We start from the raw sequence: 20,053 nt of genomic DNA on the forward strand, positions 1-20,053 counted from the left end.
TTTCGATTATACCGCTTTATTCATATTTGTGAGATAAACGTCCATCTCCCGATTTAGGTCGGAACTTGGGCGTTTTTCTCGTTCGATTATAAGCAGGTTAATATGCTAAGAAAAACTATTCCTAAATGAGCAGATTAATTTAAAATAAAGTCCCTGAGATTACCTATTTAATATCTACCTTTCCCCAAGTTTAAAAACAATTTCCCAGCAAATTCTTACCAATGAAGATCTCTCCTTCTCTGGAAGTCTTCGCACAGCACAATCATATGACAAATATGTGCAACTTGGTAAACCATTTGTCTTCAGGGAAACTATATTTATTTATTTGGATTTTGCTCACACTTTTTTCGGTAGTAGCTCAAGGTGTGTAACATTCAGGTGTACTGGGTACATATATATGTCAATCTGACATTGACCTATAATTGAATTCTTTTAATTCCCAAGCATTTATTGATAACATTCCAAAATCTTTGCATTCAGCTTTTAAATGTTAGCACTCCCTGTCTTTGGTACCTGTGGAGGGTAATTCTTCTGTTTTCTATTTTGCTTGCACTAGCTGCCTTGCCATGAATTAAATCCCTCACCCTCGATGGAATGCCTGAGTGGTACAGGAACCATCACTACCTCTTTATTTGGAGGGAAACATAATAGCTGACTTCCTTCCTCCCTCCCTAGGCTTAAGCTTGGAACATTCATGATGTACTCAAACCCCAATGGCCTCAGTGAACAGCACACAATCATGAGTCTGCTGTGCCAGTTTGCACCAATTATTCATCAATTATTCAAGACAACACTAATTTGGGGGAAAAGTCATCTGAACATAAACACATTTGCTTCAGCTATAGCTATCTTTAATTATGTTAATGCTACATCGATTCTCATTTACGTTAGGCATACAACCAGTACAGAAAAATTTCAGACATAATAGTGCCTAAGTCTTTCTTCTAGTGATATGGTCGTAGATGACTACTTGTAGGTAGAGATCTGATCGGATAGGAGTCCGAATGGAATTGTCACCTGGAGAAACCTAAAACACATGTAAAATGTACAGTCAGTAAAACAATCAACAGTTAAAAATATGCTACAAAGACTCCAAAATACACAAAGTACACAATTTTGTTTCCCAACTATGGAATCTGAGTACTCAAGTTAGAGGTGATTACTTTAGAACAGGGCTGTCCAACCTCGGTCCTCGAGGGCCACAATCCAGTCAGGTCTTCAGGATTTCCCCAATGAATATGCATGAGATCTATTTACATGCACTGCCTCTATTATATGCAAATAGATCTCATGCATCTGGGGTATATCGGATGACTGTAAGAGTTTCAAGCACATCGCATGAGTGGAAGTGGATTGACCACAGGAGTGGAGAACTCTAAGCAAATGTTTGCATTTTTGTTTGGAATTCCTGGGACCCAGCACACATGAAAAGGATTGGATTTTGTGTAGTGCTGTGACTATGATGGGAGTTTAAAGTAACAAGCACACCCTAGGGGGTAGTGCAGCACTAAAATTAGATGAACTTTTTGAACTTGCAGTGCAGTGCTGTGACCAGTATGGAAGATTAAAGCAACAGGCACACCCCGTGGGGGTAGTGCAGTACTAGCATCAGAGGAACCTTTTGAACAAATATCCTGCTGAGGTTACTGGGCATTTTGAACAGTTAGGATATTACATGTATTAGTGGGTTTGCTCCATTAAGGTTTTATTGTGAAATGTGTATGAGTGTGCATTGGTAAGTGAGTGTGCATGAGTGTGTATGAAGGAATGATATGTTAAGGTATTAGGTTTTGTAAGCAAATAAATAATAAAGGTATTTTCTAAAAATGAATTAACTGGCAGATAGATTTATACTGGTAGTATTGTTGGTTCAGTTAGCAAGTAGGGTATAGCCCAGTATTATAAGGTTGTTAATGCATATTCATTGTGGAAATCCTGAAAACCCGACCTGGCGAGGGCAGAGGTTGGACACCCCTGCTTTAGAATCTCACTGGACAGGATTTGAGTCACTACATAAAGTTTGGCTTCAAATTTGCAAATTTTTATCTTCCTCAACTAAATTTATTTATTTATTTATTTATTTATTTATTTATGGGTTACTTATATCCCACATTTTCCCACTCATGCAGGCGCAATGTGGCTTACAGAGAATTAAATAAGAGTACAAAGTTAAAAGCTTAAGCAAGCATAAAAGAAGCAAATGGGGGGGGGGGGGGGGGGGAGAAACTAACAGCGTGAACTAGGCAGGGTAAGGTCCAAGGGATGCATCAATCAACATGGTAAGTTGGGGGGTAAGTCTTAGCAAAGAGGAATGTCTTTAACAACTTCTTAAAAAGGGCATGGTCCACTCGAGTTTTAAGGTGACGAGGTAACGTGTTCCAGTGTTTGGGACTCCAATAACGGAAGGACGAGGCGAAGATTTTCTTGTACTTGACACCCTTACAATTCGGAAAATGGAGGTGGAGATAGGACCGAGCAGCAGGGTTGGCATTTCTAGGCGGAAGGTCGATCAAGGGGAGCATGTAATCCGGGGCAGCCCCATAGATGATTTTATGTGTCAGGGAGCAGATCTTAAAAGCAATGCGCTCCTGTACAGGCAGCCAATGTAGTTTAAAGCGCAGGGGTTCGGCGTGTGCAAAACGCCTTTCTCTAAGGATGAGCCTCGCCGCAGTGTTCTGAGCCGTTTGGAACGATTTCAATAAGGAGGCCTGGCAACCCACATAAATTCCACTACAGTAATCCAGATGGGATAGGACAAGCCAGTGGACAAGGGTACGAAAAAAGTCTCTGGGAAGGAGGTATCTGATGCGCCGAAGCCTCCACATGGCCTGGAACATTTTTTTGGAGACCAAGTGTACATGATCAACCAGCTGGAGATGTGAGTCCAGATGCACTCCTAAAAGCCGCAGGCTGTTGGCAATCGGGAGGGCAGAGCCCAGAACTGGAAGCATTGTGTCAGATACATGAGCGTCCGTGGACGAGAGGATGAGACAATGAGTTTTTGCAAGACTTAGAGGATCTTTTACTAAAGATTAGTGCAGGTTATCTGCAGCTGAGTTCACAGAAATATGTGCCACCTTTAGTAAAAAAAACCCAAAACCCTCAAGGACTAAAATATCTGTACAAAGTTCTAAGCTGGAAGATCTTACATATACAGTAGAGGAATAGAAAAGCTCTCATGCAACGTTTTCTTAAGATAAACTATTGCTTTACAGCAAACTTGAAAACCTGGAGAACTAGATGAAATTTAAATTTAAGACTGCTTAATTTTCCCTATGTTAGAATGGAGATACCTAAAGACTTATTTTATAGGTTTTATTAAGGAGATTGTTAAGTTTCCTGAAAATAGTCTTCCTCCATTACAGAAAATGTATTATTCGTTACAAGCTATACAAAACGAATCTGATCTGGATACTTCTGCAGCACTTGATGTGTCAGCAATTCTAGAAGTTTCTGCTTCAGAGTCTACTATTTATGGAACATTGTTATCTTTTGTGTTTCTTCAAGACAAGGAAGTAGTCTTAAGATTATATTTTAAGTCTGCTGGGTCTACCTTTTTAGTAATGAAGATTCAGATTTTTTCTGGAGGTTTTGAAGTGGACACAATTTAGAAGGAAGAAATGTTTAGCCTTACATCACAAAGTTATTTCTTTGGGAGCAATATTTTAGTTGTGTTTTCCCTTTAAATGTTGTCTTAGATACCAGAATAAGCATTATGGGGCAGATTCTATATATGGTGCCTAAAGACTTGGCGCAGAAATCAGTGACAACTAAGCGTATTCTATAAGCAGCACCTAGCTTTAGGCAAGGTATATAGAATATGCTTAGTTGATATTTCAGTGCCTAAAACTACACAACTCCACTTACACCAAAGAAAACATGGCGTAAATCCCAGTGCATAGATTTAGGTGAACTGGGCCATATTCTATAACTATGTGAGCAAATTTCAGAATGCTATGAAACACCCATTTCCCCACCTATAACCATGCCCCCATTTGTCTGCGCAGATTAGAAGTTAGGTGCACTGCACTACAGAATGCGTTTAGCGAGTTGTGTGCATAAATTCTAATTATTGCCAATTAGTGCTCATTATTGCTTGTTAAGAGCTGTTATCAACACTGATTAGCTTGCAAAGCCAATTAAATTATGCGCGATATAAAATACGCTTGGATTTCAGTGCAGATCTCTAGGCGGACTATATAGAATCCAAGGAAATATGTTTTATGAACCAGGACAACTGAAAACCTTTTTGGATTCATGGACTGGCTCTTGATCCTTTGTCTAGTTTGAGTTTCTTTTTTCACTGGTTAAATGTAATAGGTAAAGGTATTAGTTCCGTTTCCTTATTATATATTTTTTCTTTTTCCAGTTTCCTATGAATGTGAATTCTAGATCCCCTAACAATGTCCCCTCTAAGCTGGTCCTCCAACTGCATTCCTGATAGTAGGGGATGATGCTTCCATATTACGTTTCCAGTCACTATGGACAGCCAGGTTCTCTGGAGTTCTGCAAAACTTGCATGTCCCTTGCTATTGAAAATGTGACATTGCTGGCAGGAATGTAGGTGAAGGACTCCCACACAGCTTAGAGGGAACATCACCCCCTAAAGATTGTGACTATTGATTACTATAATTTCCTTTTGTACTATTTGTATTATTGTTTTCTAACAAAGGTTATTTAGATAGATAGATAGATAGATAGATAGATAGATAGATAGATAGATAGATAGATAGATAGATAGATAGATAGATATCAATATAGAGATAGATAGATAGATAGATAGATGTATATAAATCCTGGGGATCAACATTAGTTTAAAAAGGCCAGCCATTTCAGCAAAATCTTATGGATGCATTTCTACATGCTACAAATACAATCATGCTTTAGGAGATGACAAACTGGAAAGAGGAAGGTGGACTGCTGTGCACTCAGCATGTCTCTTAATTCCCCTCATTAGATGTGGATGAGCAGGAAAAAAACCTGAGGAAATACTTTTATCACATAAACCCCAAATATGTACCTTTCCTCCACCACCAAGACACTAGAATTTTGGCAGGATAGCAGCAGGAAAACTCTATCAAATCTATAATCACCTTTTCTTTCTCTCTCTCTCTCTCTGTTACTTTTTACGTTGCTGACTGTAAAGTGAAATAAGGAACTTCAGTCAAACATAAAACCCAAAACTTGGTCCTGTGCACCTCACTATAATTATTTATCAGTTCTGAAAAGATACCTTCTATATATAGCGTCTAAAAAATCAGCGCTGAAATCAGTGCCGACTGAAGGTGTCTTTTACTAAAGATTATCTCGAGTTATCTGCAGCAGGGCCCATAGGAATAAAATAGGACTTGCTGCAGATAACTCGAGCTAACCTTTAGAAAAAGACCCCCTAAGCATATTCTATAATCGGCACCTAATTATAGAATACACTTACTGTAGTTGATATTTCAGCCCCTCAATCTGCACGCATCCATTTACACCAACTAAAACATGGCAGAAATCCCAGCACATAGATTTTAGGTGCACTGGGCCATATTCTATAACTAGGCACCTAAATTTCGGAATGCCCATGAAACGCCCATTTCCCTGCCCATAACCACGCCCCTGTTTGCCTGCACGCATTAGAGATTTGGCGCATATCATTAAAGAATACGCTTAGTGAGTTGTGTGCCTAAATTCTAATCAGTGCCAATTACTGCTCATTATTGCTTATTAAGTACTGTTATCAATGCTCATTTAGCTTGTTAAGTTACACACAATGTTACAGAATCTGTGTCGATTTTGGCACCGATCTTTGGGGCACTATATAGAATCCGGGGGTAAAGGAATTACTGTGAGTTATTGTGATAGCATACTTTTAAACCTAAAACTTTAAGAGTATTCTCCCTCTGTTTATGCTTCCTTTCTCACTTTTCACTATGATATAACAAGTTAGTACAAGAACAATATATGATCTATTATGAAATTGAAGAACAATTAATTATCTTTAGATGCTGTGATTTCAGCTGACATCTAAAGAATTCATGATGTTTGTACAAGTATAAGCCTTATTAATGTAAATATTGACCATGGTTTTATAAATATGGCATAAGGATTTATTGCATAGCAATGTGAAATATATTTATGTAGGGAAAGCAGCTGTGCTAAGGTAAACAATATCAATAGTGAAATGTTGAAACAGCTCAAAGGTGCATGACTAAGAAGATTGTTGATATTAAGCAGCATAAAGTGATAAAAGAAAAACATCTTCAGTGATCTACGTAGGAAAAAACATTTGCATTATATAATAACTAAAATATTTATTGGGCTTGATTTTATTATAGGACACCTATGTTATAAATCCATAAAATCATTGTAGGCACCTATGTGCCCTTATAAAATAGATTCCAAGATCTAGTCCTACTACAGGACAAAAGCCAATGCACATGCTTCAAAGACGTAAATATGTGTACGTACTATATTTTATTTATTTCTTTATTTATTAGGATTTATTTAATGCCTTTTTGAAGAAATTCACCCATGGTTGAGTAAGAAATACAATCTAGACATAAGCAATAGATAATTATAGCAGAAAATGGCAATATCAACACAATGCGTAATAAAACAGCTTGATAAACAACACAGAGTGTAAAGGGTGGTGGAACATATGGATAAAGTAAGAGCAGTTAGAAATGTTACTGTATTTTATTATTACGTTTGATATACTCCCAATCACCATATGGCAGCTAGGTGGTTGACATTAAAAGCTCAGAGAAACGTAAGAAAGGGAAAAGAAAAGATTTCGGAAACAAGTAATTAGGTAGAATGGTTTAGAGGTCCACATGGAAAAGCCTGGTTAAAGAGCCAGGATTTGAGGAGTTTCTTGAAGGCGGGGTAAGAAGGTTCAGATTTGATATGATGGAATAGTATATTCCAAAGTTCGGGGCCTGCATATGCAAAAGCAGTGGTACGAGTGTTATCGTATGATAGAACATAAGAATAGCCATACTGGGTCAGACCAATGGTCCGTCCATCCCAGTATCCTGCTTCCAACAGTGGTCAATCCAGGTCACAAGAACCTGGCAGAAACCCAATTAGTAGCAGGAGGAAGATGTAGAAGGGACAGCTAGGAGGATCGTAGGGATTGGGAAGGAGGGTAAGGAATGTGCAGCTTGGAAATGTAGTCAGGAGCCGATTGTAGTAAACCTTTATACACAAGAAGGAGCAATTTAAAGGTGATGCGATAGGAAATAGGGGGCCAATGCTCTCGTTTTAAGAAGGGTGTGATGTGGTCAATTTTTCATACATTGTAAAGAAGTTTAGCAGTTGTGGATTGTACAAGTTGTAGGCATTTTAGTGAGGCTAACGGTAGACCAGAGAACAGAGCATTATAGTAGTCTAGGTGTGTAATGACCAGGGAGAAGAAGGGTGCATATGCATGAGGTAGACAAGTATGGTTTACCGAATGGATCTGTTGCAGTGCAAAAAAAGAAGATTCAATAGTTGTGCTAATATGATGCGCTGAAAAGTCCAAGTGACAAACCATGCACAGGTGCACGGGTCTGCTATATGCAGTACACAGTAAGGTTTGTCTGCATTCTGTGTCCTTTCCTGTGCACGGTTTGTCACTTGGACTTTTCAGCGCACGCTCAAGCACAAATAAACTGTGGAGTTTTTTTTCAGTCAAGATGTTGGTTTACCGGACCCACGCCTTATAGCTGAATATATTGGCTGGCTAGGTGGTACTACTGAGGCCTTTTTTCTCCACGAGCAGTCGGCTGGGTGACGCTTGAGAGTTTGAGTTACATCTGGTGCATAAGTAGAAGTATACCTGCAGCCGGTGAGCTGCAGCATTGGATTTTCATATAAAAATTGGAAGCTTGTGTATACCTTATTCATATGATAATACCAGATTAATCTCAAATATACTATTACATACCTAAACTTCACACAATTCCACTGTATCTATAGGACTAGATGCTGAAAAAGCATTTGATCTGGTGGAATAGCTTTACTTGTTTCAGGTTTTAAAGTGGTATTGATTTGCCCAAGAATTTATTCATATGGTTAAAATATTTTATACCTTACCTACCACTACAATTCAGATTATCAATATCATATCTGAACCCTTCCACCCAACAGGAGGAACTAGACAAGTTTGTCCCCTATCCCCATTACTGTTTTATCGAGGTTTTGGAATCCTCCCTTCATGCTATCAGATCCTCTCCCAATATAGTAGGTGTCTCAACCTGTTCTGTCACAGCAAAACTCTCTGTTTACGCTGCCAATATTCTTTTATATACCCCCTCCTCCATTCCAGCTTTAATAGATATAATCAACCAATATTTTACTATTTCTGGTTATAAACTAGATACATCTAATCAGAAATCTTACTTATAAATTGCCCTGAGGCCAAATCTTAAATTAGTAAATTTGGTTTTCAGTGGTCCTCTGATCACATAAAATATCTTGGAGTGCTATTTGGACTCTCTATGGAGCTCATTTTCAAAAGAGAAAAACATCCAAAATGTGGCATAAATCTGCATTTGGATGTTTTTCTCACAAAAACATCCAAATTGGTATTTTCAAAAGCAATGTTTAGATGTTTTCCTATGAAGGCCATCAGAAGTGAATTCAAATTACAAGGGGGCATGTCAGGGGTGTGTTAAGGGTGGTATCTGGGCATTCCTAATACTTGGATGTTTTTCAGCCATAATGGAACAAAACAAAAGTGTCCAGGACTAAAACTAAGACGTTTTGAGCTACACCTGTTTTTATAACGAATAAGGCACAAAAAGGTGGCATAAATGACCAGATGACCACTGGATGGCATCATGGGTGACCCCCCCCCCCCCACGCCCCACAAACGTGAATACAAATATGGATTTAGCAGCCTCTATGACAGCCTCAGATGTTAGAGCCAGGTCTATTAGAGCAGCATGCAGGTCCCTGAAGTAGTATAGTGGTCAGTGCAGTGCACTATGGAGTGGGGGACTCTTGTCCCTATCTTCCTCTACCTGTCACATTTGTGAGAGAAACTATGAGCCCTCCAAAACTCACCAGAAACCCATTGTACCCACATATAGGTGCCCCCTTCCCACACAAGGGCTATTGTAGTGATGTAAAGTTGTGGGCAGTGGGTTTTGTGGGGCTCAGAAGACAAGATAAGGGAGCAACGGTGAGATATGTACCTGGGAGCATGTTTTTGAAGTCCAATGCAGTGCCTCCTAGGGCACCCCATTTAGTAGTCACTAAAAATGCTGGCCCCTCCTACATCCCAGTGGCTTGATTTTCTACGTTTTTCACTTGGACATTTTTTTTTTTTTTTTTAGAAAATGGACAAAAAACCCCAAAACGTTCAAAGCACCAAACCTTGTTAGAAACAGTATTTTCAAAAACAAAAGATAGACTTTTTTTTTTTTTTTTTAAATGAACTTCTTTCCTATTCAGATTTTGGATGTTTTTTGCACAACATCTAAAGTCGGACTTAGACATCATATCGAAAATGCCCCTTCACATAATCTAAATTCTAAGATGTTTATATAAACGGCTAAAGAACTCACTAATAAATGGTCTCCCTTACGATTAACATGGTGGGGGAGACCTGACACTATAAAGATGATGATTACACCCAAGTTAAATTATACCCTTAGCAGGTGCTTTTAACCCACATGGTCTTTTCTTGACTCCTGCCTAAAGGACACTCACAAATAAGAATTGCTCTGGCTTGAATTCTGCATTTATATCTTTCCAAACAAACCTGTTTTTATCTACTCTGCTAAAATTGTGATTTGCTTGTCCCAATCCTTAGAGCTGTGGACCTGGACATTTCTTCTGGTACATTTAAATGCAGCTCTACAGATAGGTTACAGCAAACACATTCCAAAGGTCTCAAGCTTAAGCCCACCCACCCTGCCCTTCAACCCACCCACCCCAAGACTGACACTTCATAAATAACTTTCCCAAATACACTACTTATCACAAATTAACTCCACCCAAATTACAACTGTCTCTGAAAAGAAAACCCCTCATTATCAAAGGAATCCCCAGTCTTCTACTCACCAACTAGGGATTACTGCTCTAGATAATAAGGACCTCTGTTAACATTTCCATAGGCTGCTATTCTCACTATATATCACATAGGATACCATTTTACCTTCTCTTCCTTACACTTGCTCATCAAGCTTCTCTCACTGTTGGCAGTACCATATTGGCAAGATAATCAAAAAATCATTGTAAATCAACTATACCCATAGATCTACTATCTTTCCTTTCCTGCCTAGCTCTGATAGAGAATAGGCTTTATAACTGCTTCTGGTCCTGTAGCATTCTAACTATAAGGGTCCCCACAGGAGGCTCTTAAATAAACTAGACGGCCTGAAGATAGGACCCGAAGTGGTGAACTGGATTAGGAACTGGTTGACGGACAGACGCCAGAGGGTGGTGGTGAATGGAGTTCGCTCGGAGGAGGAAAAGGTGAGTAGTGGAGTGCCTCAGGGATCGGTGCTGGGGCCCATTCTGTTCAATATATTTGTGAGTGACATTGCCGAAGGGTTACAAGGTAAAGTTTGCCTTTTTGCGGATGACACCAAGATTTCCAACAGAGTGGACACCCCGGAGGGAGTGGAAAACATGAAAAAAGATCTGAAGAAGCTAGAAGAATGGTCTAACGTTTGGCAATTAAAATTCAATGCAAAGAAATGCGAAGTGATGCACTTAGGGAGTAGAAATCCAAGGGAGACGTATGTGTTAGGCTGGGAGAGTCTGATAGGCATGGACGGGGAGAGGGATCTTGGAGTGATAGTATCTGAGGACCTGAAGGCGACGAAACAGTGTGACAAGGCGGTGGCCGTAGCTAGAAGATTGCTAGGCTGTATAGAGAGAGGAGTGACCAGCAGAAGAAAGGAGGTTTTAATGCCCCTGTATAAGACGTTGGTGAGGCCCCACCTGGAGTATTGTGTTCAGTTTTGGAGGCCGTATCTTGCGAAGGATGTTAAAAAAATGGAAGCGGTGCAAAGAAAAGCTACGAGGATGGTATGGGATTTGCATTCCAAGACGTATAAAGAGAGGCTTGCTGACCTGAACATGTACACCCTGGAGGAAAGGAGGAACAGGGGTGATATGATACAGACGTTCAAATATTTGAAAGGTATTAATCCGCAAACGAATCTTTTCCGGAGATGGGAAGGCGGTAGAACGAGAAGACATGAAATGAGATTGAAGGGGGGCAGACTCAGGAAAGATGTCAGGAAGTATTTTTTCACAGAGAGGGTGGTGGACGCTTGGAATGCCCTCCCGCGGGAGGTGGTGGAGATGAAAACGGTAACGGAGTTCACACATGCGTGGGATATGCATAGAGGAATCCTGTGCAGAAGGAATGGATCCTCAGAAGCTTAGCTGAAATTGGGTAGCGGAGCAGGTGGGGGAAGAGGGGTTGGTGGTTGGGAGGCGAGGATAGGGGAGGGAAGACTTATACGGTCTGTACCAGAGCCGGTGATGGGAGGCGGGACTGGTGGTTGGGAGGCGGGAAATACTGCTGGGCAGACTTATATGGTCTGTGCCCTGAAAAGGACAGGTACAAATTCAAGGTAAGGTATACACATATGAGTTTGTCTTGGGCAGACTGGATGGACCATGCAGGTCTTTTTCTGCCGTCATCTACTATGTTACTATGTTATAAGGAAAGGCTCTACCAATCCTAGTTATATTATAGTGCAATTTGAAAGTTAAATCAATTGAAAATTCTTGATCAGACTGTATCAGTTCTGGTCATACCTAGAGAACTTTTTAACACAGCACTTGGCTGACTCACTGGGAGTAATAATCCCACCCACCCCAGGGTTTTCCAGTCATATATAAAGCGAAAACTCATTGGCTTTACTCCTCGGTCGCACACAGGCAGTCTTCCAGACTGGTAAATCCATCATAGTACACCTGTTCATACCCATTTCAACCAATCAGGATGACTTATTCTCTGTAATAATTGTGGTGCTTTTGTTTCAAGACCAATCATCTGGAGACTTAAGGCTTGTCCTATCTGTCTACAGCTCACTAGATTAAAACACGAGCTCAGTAAAGTAAAACAGGAACTAGATGCACTTAAAGCAACATCTAGGACCGCACAATATCGTACTGCACAGAATCAAACCAAATTATCACCACTACCACAAAGGATAAAACCACCTAAGAATAGATAGATCACGGTAGGTTCAGGCAGACTTCGTTATGTGACAAGAAAGCAACCGCCCTCACAAGTGTTGCCCCTACAAAATTCTTTTGCTCCATTACAGCACTGTGATGTTCTTGAAAACAGAACGGAAGCCTAAGAAAAAGCAATGAAAGTGGAACAAAAAGATATAAAGGTACCCAAAGAGAAAAGTAACCCCCAAATCACTAATGTTGAAACGCATAACAGGAAATGTAGATGGAAAGCGATGACCACAAATGCTCGCAGTCTAAGCAATAAAGTTCATGACCTTCAGGCCCTGATGTTGGAGGCAGACCTGGATGTTGTTGCAATCACGGAGAAGTGGTTCAATGGTTCCCATGAATGGGATGCAAACATACCAGGCTATAATCTACTTAGGAAGGATAGAGAGGGTTGTAAAGGTGGAGGAGTAGCTCTGTATGTGAGGAATGATATCACGGCGACTGAAATGACAGGGACCTGGGGAAAGGAAGAAGCAATATGGATCACCTTAAAAAGAGATGATAGAACCTCTGTGGGTGTTGTCTACAGACCCCTGACACAATTAGAGGAACTAGATAAAAATCTGATCGCAGATATTCAAAAATTGGGAAACAAGAGAGAGGTTCTGTTGATGGGAGATTTCAATCTGCTGGATGTAGATTGGAAGGTTCCGTCTGTGGAATCGGAAAGAAGTAGACAGATAGTGGATGCTTTTCAAAGTGCTCTGCTCAGACAAATGGTGATGGAACCCACGAGGGAGGGTGAGACGCTGGATCTGGTGCTCACAAATGGGGATAGTGTATCAAATGTCTGAGTGGGTGCCCATCTGGGCGGCAGTGACCATCAAACGGTTTGGTTCGATATGACGGCTGAAGTGGAGGGCGGCCACTCAAAACTCAAAGTCTTAGATTTCAAGCATGCTGATTTTAGTAAAATGGGGGAATACCTGAGGAAGGAGCTGATGGGCTGGGAGAACGAACAAGAAGTGGAAGGACAGTGGTCCAGGCTAAAAGAAGCTATAAATAGAGCCACAAGCATGTAAGGAGAGTAAATAAAAGCAAGAGAAAAAGGAAACCGATATGGTTCTCCAAACAAGTGGCCGAGAAAATAAAGGCTAAAGAGTTGGCGTTCCTGAAATACACAAAAACTCAAGTAGCCGAACACGGAGAGGAATACCGGAGGAAACTGAAAGAAGCCAAGAGAGAGATACGTCTGGCGAAAGCGCAAGCAGAAGAAAAAATGGCTAGAAATGTAAGGAGGGGTGACAAAATTTTCTTCAGGTATATTAGTGAAAGGGGGAAGACAAATAAGGGAATTGTGAGACTGAAAGACGCTGCGAACCGCTATGTAGATAATGATGAAGAAAAAGCAAATTTGCTAAATAGATACATTTGTTCTGTTTTCACAGAAGAAAATCCTGGAGAAGGACCACGATGGACTGGCAAAAGTACAAATGAAAATGGAGTAGATAGAGCACCATTCACGGAAGACAGTGTGTATAAACAACTTGAAAAGCTAAAGGTGGACAAAGCCGTGGGACCGGACGGGATCCACCCCAGGATATTAAAAGAGCTCAGAGAGGTTCTGGCGGGTCCTCTTAAGGGAAAATTAGGTTCTTACCATGATAATTTTCTTTCCTTTAGTCATAGCAGATGAAGCCATTACATATGGGTTGTGTCCATCAACCAGCAGGGGGAGATAGAGAGCACTCAACTTTTCACAGTGCCTCATGGCCAGCTAGCTCCACTGCCTCTTCAGTATTTGAAGCTTCCAAAGCAGTATGGTTATCAATAGAAATCAAACAAAATAAAACATGGAAAAGAAAATAAGATGATACCTTTTTTATTGGACATAACTTAATACATTTCTTGATTAGCTTTCGAAGGTTGCCCTTCTTCCTCAGATTGGAAATAAGCAAATGTGCTAGCTGACAATGTATATAAGTGAAAACATTCAAGCATTACTATGACAGTCTGACAGGGTGGGAGGAGGGGGGTGGGTAGGAAGTATGCATGGGGACATCAAAGCATATCTTGCGCACATCCAAAAGGTGCAACTGCCCAAATGAATCTGGAAACTCCTCCTCAACAAAGGAGGGAAGAAAAACAGGCTGGTTTAGGTGAAACGCTGAAACCACCTTAGGCATGAAGGAAGGCATGGTCCAAACCATGACCCCTGACTCTGAGAATTGCAGAAAAGGGTCTCTACAGGACAGCGCCTGGAGCTCTGACACCCGTCTTGCCGAGGTAATGGCCACTAAAAAGATGGCCTTCAGTGTCAAATCTTTCTCTGAAGCACGCCGAAGCAGTTCAAAGGGACTCCCCTGAAGGGCCTTCAATACTAACCCCAGGTTCCAAGCTGGACAAGGTGCCCGCACGGGAGGACGGAGCCGAATCACCCCTCTAAGAAACCGTGCCACATCTGGATGAGCAGCTAAGGACATGCCTTCAACCTTGCCACGCAGGGAGGCCAATGCTGCCACTTGCACCCGCAGGGAATTATAGGCCAAGCCTTTGTGTACACCATCCTGCAAAAAGTCCAGAATCGGCGAGACAGGAGCCCGCAACGGAGAAAGCGCTCTTGAAACACACGGAAGTGGAGCACTTACGGGCCTGCAGGAGAGTGGAAATTACCTTATTTGAGTAGCCTTTATCTCTCAATTGCGCCCTCTCAATCGCCATGCCATAAGACCAAAGCGGCAGGCGTCCTCCATGGCCACCGGACCCTGTGACAACAGGTGCGGAACCAGAGGTAACAGAAAGGGAGCCTCCAACAGCATCTGTCAGAGGTCCGCATACCAAGGCCTCCTGGGCCAATCCGGGGCGATGAGCACCACTTCTCCTGGATGCAGCCGAATCCACAGGAGCACTCGCACTATCAAGGGCCACGGAGGGAAGACATACAGCAAGCCCAGGGGCCAGGGTTGAGCCAAGGCATCCAACCTGGCAGAGCGAGAATCCCTCCGTCTGCTGAAGAAGCACGGGATTTTGGCATTGGAACTGGTTGCCATAAGATCCATCACTGGCTTGCCCCATTTGGCACATATCTGCAGGAATACATCGTCTGCTAGTTCCCACTCCGCTGGATCAATCTGATGCCTGCTTAGATAGTCGGCTTGCACGTTGCTCTGACCTGCAATGTGAGTTGCTGACAGGGACTGTAGATGCAGCTCGGCCCAGTGGCAAATTTGTTCGGCCTGCGCGGCTAGAGCTCTGCACTGAGTGCCGCCTTGTCGATTTATGTAGGCCACTGCTGTCGTGTTGTCCGACATCACCCGGACAGCCAATCCTTCCAGGGTCACTTGAAAGGCCAGAAGAGCCAGAAACACCGCTTTCAACTCCAGGTGGTTGATAGACCACTCCGACTCGTCGGGCGTCCACAGACCCTGGGCATGCTTCCCCTGGCAATGTGCGCCCCAGCCCTTCAGGCTGGCATCTGTCACCACTAGGCACCAATCGGGGAGCACCAGCGGCATTCCCCGCCGCAACATGCTGTCCGAGAGCCACCACTCCATACTGATGCGGGCCGCAGGGAGCCAAGAAAGTCTGCACTGATAATCCTGAGATACTGGAGACCATCGTTGAAGTAGAGAATACTGTAGAGGTCTCAGGTGCGCTCTCGCCCATGGCACCACTTCCAAGGTGGCCGTCATCGATCCCAACAGCTGGACAATGTCCCAAGCTCACGGGCAGGGCATCCTCAGGAGCAGACGGACCTGATTCTGAAGCTTGCACCGCCTTTGTTCGGGAAGAAACACATAGCCCGAGGCTGTGTCGAACCTGGCCCCCAAATATTCTAGAGATTGCGAGGGGGTCAGGTAACTTTTGGCCATATTGATGACCTAGCCCAGAGATTGAAGGACTGAAACCACTCTCTGGCTGTAGCTAGATGACTCTCTTTTTCTGAGTCTGCTCTGATGAGCCAGTCGTCTAGGTACGGGTGAACCCGGATACCCTCTCACCTGAGAAAGGCAGCTACTACCACCATTACTTTGGAGACGGTTCGGGAGCTGTGGCGAGGTCAAAAGGCAAGGCCCGAAACTGGAAATGTTTTCCCAACACCGCAAACCGCAGAAACTTCTGGTGCGGGGGCCAAATTGGTATGTGCAAGTAAGCTTCTTTCAGGTCCAGAGACGTGAGAAACTCTCCTGGCTGTACCGCCGCAATGACGGAGTGCAGGGTTTCCATGTGAAAATGCCGCACTCTTAAGGACTTGTTTAGCTCTTTTAAGTCCAGGATCAGGCGAAAAGACCCGCCTTTTCGTGGCACCACAAAGTAAATGGAGTTGCAGCCTAGACCTTGTTCGGCGGGAGGCACCGGGGTCACAGCCCCTATCTGGCACAGACTGTGCAAAGTCTCCTCTACTGCCGCCCGTTTGGCGGCAGAACTGCATCGGGACTCCACAAACACGTCTCTCACCGGGGCATCGAATTCTATTCGGTATCCGTCTCTGATCAGGTCCAAGACCCACTGATCTGCGGAGATTTTGGCCCACTCCTCGAAAAAGAGGGAAAGTCTTCCTCCGATGACAGGAAACGAGGAGGGGGCCGGCGCACCATCATTGAGAGGGTCGCCCATGAACTCCAGGCCTTGAATCGGCACGTGCGGAACGTTTGTCCGAGCGAAAGGAGTTTCTCTGCTGAACGCGGGCACGCAAAGTGAACCCAGCAGCACGCCCCGGGTGGTACCTTCTAGCTTCACGGAAGCGAGGTCTGTAAGAGGAGCGGACCGCCTGACCCTTAGAAGAAGGCTTCGGCCTATCTTCGGGCAAGCGCTGAGGTTTGGAATCCCCCAGGCCTTTAACAATGTTTTCCAGCTCCTCACCAAACAGAAGGCCTTGAAAGGGCAACTTCACCAACCTTTGCTTAGAGGCCATGTCTGCCACCCAATGTCATAGCCAAAAAGTGCGGTGAGCCGCCACTGCTACAGCCATTTGTTTAGCCAAAGCTCTGACCATATCATAAAGGGCGTCAGCCAAAAAGGACAAGGCCAACTCCATCCGCGGAGCCACTTCAGCTCCATCACCGGGCTGTTCCACTGCCTGCTGTAACCAAGCCAGGCAGGCTCTAGCAGCATAACACCTGCATGCAGACGCCCGAACAGTGAGACCTGCCAAATCAAAGGACCGCTTCAGAGCTGAATCAAGCCTGCGGTCTTGAATAACCTTCAGGGCAACACCTCCTTCAACAGGGAGGGTAGTTCTCTTTGTCACAGCCGTGACCAGGGCATCCACTTTAGGCATTGCAAAGCGAGCCAAATGTTCCTCACTCAGAGGGTATAATTGCCCCATAGCCCTGGCAACCTTCAAAGGTCCCTCGGGGTCAGCCCATTGAGCCGAAATAAGCTCTTGGATGGAGTCATGCAAAGGAAAGGCTCGAGCAGGCTTTCTGGTACTAGCCATCCTTGGATTAACAGAGGAGGCTGTGCCACTCCCAGGATCTTCAATTGAGAGGGCTTGTAAAGCATCTGAAATAAGCGCTGGCAGCTCCTCGCGGTGGAAAATCCTCACCGCAGACGGATCATCAAGCTCCTGTGGCAATTCTGCACCTGACTGGCTCCTCAGCCCAAGAAGTTCTGCCAGACCCCTCAGAATCCTCATAGCCCGACCACGGGGGGGGGGGGGGGGGGGGGGCGCCACACTCAGAAGGGGAATTAGCCCTTCTGCGTTTATCAGGAGGATAAGAAACAGGCAAAGCCAACTCCAAAAGGCCAGGATCCACCGGGGGGGGGGGGGGGGGGCAGGCAGAGGGTCCGAAGATCCCTGTGGAAGAGCTCTTTTAAGCATATATGCCGTACGCAGCATTAAAACAAAATCAGGGGAGAAAATCGCTCCCTGAGCGCCCGGATCCTGCCCAGGGCTATCAGCTCTATTATTAGCCTCACTCAGAGGGACCCCCCCCCCCCCGGATTCAGGGCTCTCCGTCGCAACAGAGGCCGCGCCATGTGGAAAATCCAAAATGGCGTCCACTGCCAGCACAGAGCGCAACAGATTGCCGCTCGCCATACTCGGGCCGGCTCTACCGTCTGTACAGCACGAATTACAGAGCCCCACTGCTGATTTGCGCTTGCCACATTTAGAACAGCGCTTTACAGTCTCCGCAGCCATCGCCGAAAACGGCGGTAAAATTCAAAAATGGCAGTTCGTGCCAAAAACGTCCCGATCGCGGGCCCACCCCGGAGGAGTCAGAAAACACTCTTACCTCACTAGACCGAGTATCACAGCTCCGGTTCTGCAGAAGAATCTCAAGAAAAAAACCTCTTTTTTAACGTGTTATTTTTTAACGCTGTGAGGAAAGCAGAGGCAAAAGAGGTAAATAAAAACACTCCGGAGGCTCAGATAAGTGGGAAAGGCAGGGAAAGGCGAACCAATGTGTCTGCATCCACTGATTGGGAAAGGACAGGGAAAAGCAAGCTAATATGTCCACATCCACGGTGGCATGGGTAAGGCAGGGAAAGGGCTGACCTATGTGCCTTCAAAGTGAAGCTGCTATAGCCTCTAACACCCTGGCTAACAACTGGCAAGCCAGGAGCCACCCCCAGGCAGATTTTTGATGGAGCTCGAAGAAGCTGCAGCCACCCTGCTTGGGGAGATAGAAAATACTGAAGAGGCAGTGGAGCTAGCTGGCCATGAGGCACTGTGAAAAGTTGAGTGCTCTCTATCTCCCCCTGCTGGTTGATGGACACAACCCATATGTAATGGCTTTATCTGATTGATGACAAGGAAAGATTTGTTTAATAAATCATTGGAAACGGGAGAGGTTCCATGGGATTGGAGAATGGCGGATGTGGTCCCTCTTCACAAAAGTGGTGATAGGGAAGAAGCTGGAAACTACAGGCCGGTAAGCCTCACTTCAATTATTGGAAAAGTAATGGAAGCGATGCTGAAGGAAAGGATAGTGAATTTCCTGGAAGCCAATAAGTTGCAAGATCCGAGACAACATGGCTTTACCAAAGGTAAATCGTGCCAAATGAATCTCATTGAATTCTTTGACTGGGTGACTGGAGAATTAAATCAGGGATGTGCTATAGACGTAATCTACCTAGATTTCAGCAAAGCTTTTGACACGGTTCCCCACAGAAGGCTCTTGAACAAACTGTATGGGCTGAAGATAGGACCCGAAGTGGTGAACTGGATTAGGAACTGGTTGACGGACAGACGCCAGAGGGTGGTGGTAAATGGAATTCGCTCGGAGGAGGGAAAGGTGAGTAGTGGAGTGCCTCAGGGATTGGTGCTGGGACCGATTCCTTTCAATATATTTGTGAGTGACATTGCTGAAGGGTTAGAAGGTAAACTTTGCCTTTTTGCGGATGATACTAAGATTTGTAACAGAGTGGACACCCGGGAGGGAGTGGAAAACATGAAAAGGGATCTGCGGAAGCTAGAAGAATGGTCTAAGGTTTGGCAATTAAAATTCAATGCGAAGAAATGCAAAGTGATGTACTTAGGGAGTAGAAATCCACAGGAGACGTATGTGTTAGGTGGTGAGAGTCTGATAGGTACCGACGGGGAGAGGGATCTTGGGGTGATAGTATCTGAGGATCTGAAGGCGACAAAACAGTATGACAAGGCGGTGGCTGTAAGTAGAAGGTTGCTAGGCTGTTATAGAGAGGGGAGTGACCAGCAGAAGAAATGAGGTTTTAATGCCCCTGTATAAGTCGTTGGTGAGGCCCCACCTGGAGTATTGTGTTCAGTTCTGGAGGCCGTATCTTGCTAAGGATGTAAAAAGAATTGAAGCAGTGCAAAGAAAAGCTACGAGAATGGTATGGGATTTACGTTACAAGACGGATGAGAAGAGACTTGCGGACCTGAACATGTATACCCTGGAGGAAAGGAGAAACAGGGGTGATATGATACAGACGTTCAAATATCTGAAAGGTATTAATC

The 20,053-nt window shown here is 43.9% G+C and overlaps 1 protein-coding gene across 1 annotated transcript in view; it reads right to left on the reverse strand.

Moving 5' to 3' along the window:
• Positions 1-590: 590 nt before the first annotated feature.
• Positions 591-20,053, reverse strand: part of CFAP299 (cilia and flagella associated protein 299) — an 816,705-nt gene continuing 797,242 nt past the window's right edge. Inside the window, exon 6 of the mRNA XM_030190588.1 lies at positions 591-1,027. Coding sequence (XP_030046448.1) covers positions 932-1,027 — 96 coding nt within the window. The 3' untranslated portion in view covers positions 591-931. The remainder of the gene's footprint in view (positions 1,028-20,053) is intronic.

The sequence above is a fragment of the Microcaecilia unicolor genome, chromosome 2 (assembly GCF_901765095.1).
Source record: "Microcaecilia unicolor chromosome 2, aMicUni1.1, whole genome shotgun sequence".
Taxonomy (NCBI): domain Eukaryota; kingdom Metazoa; phylum Chordata; class Amphibia; order Gymnophiona; family Siphonopidae; genus Microcaecilia; species Microcaecilia unicolor.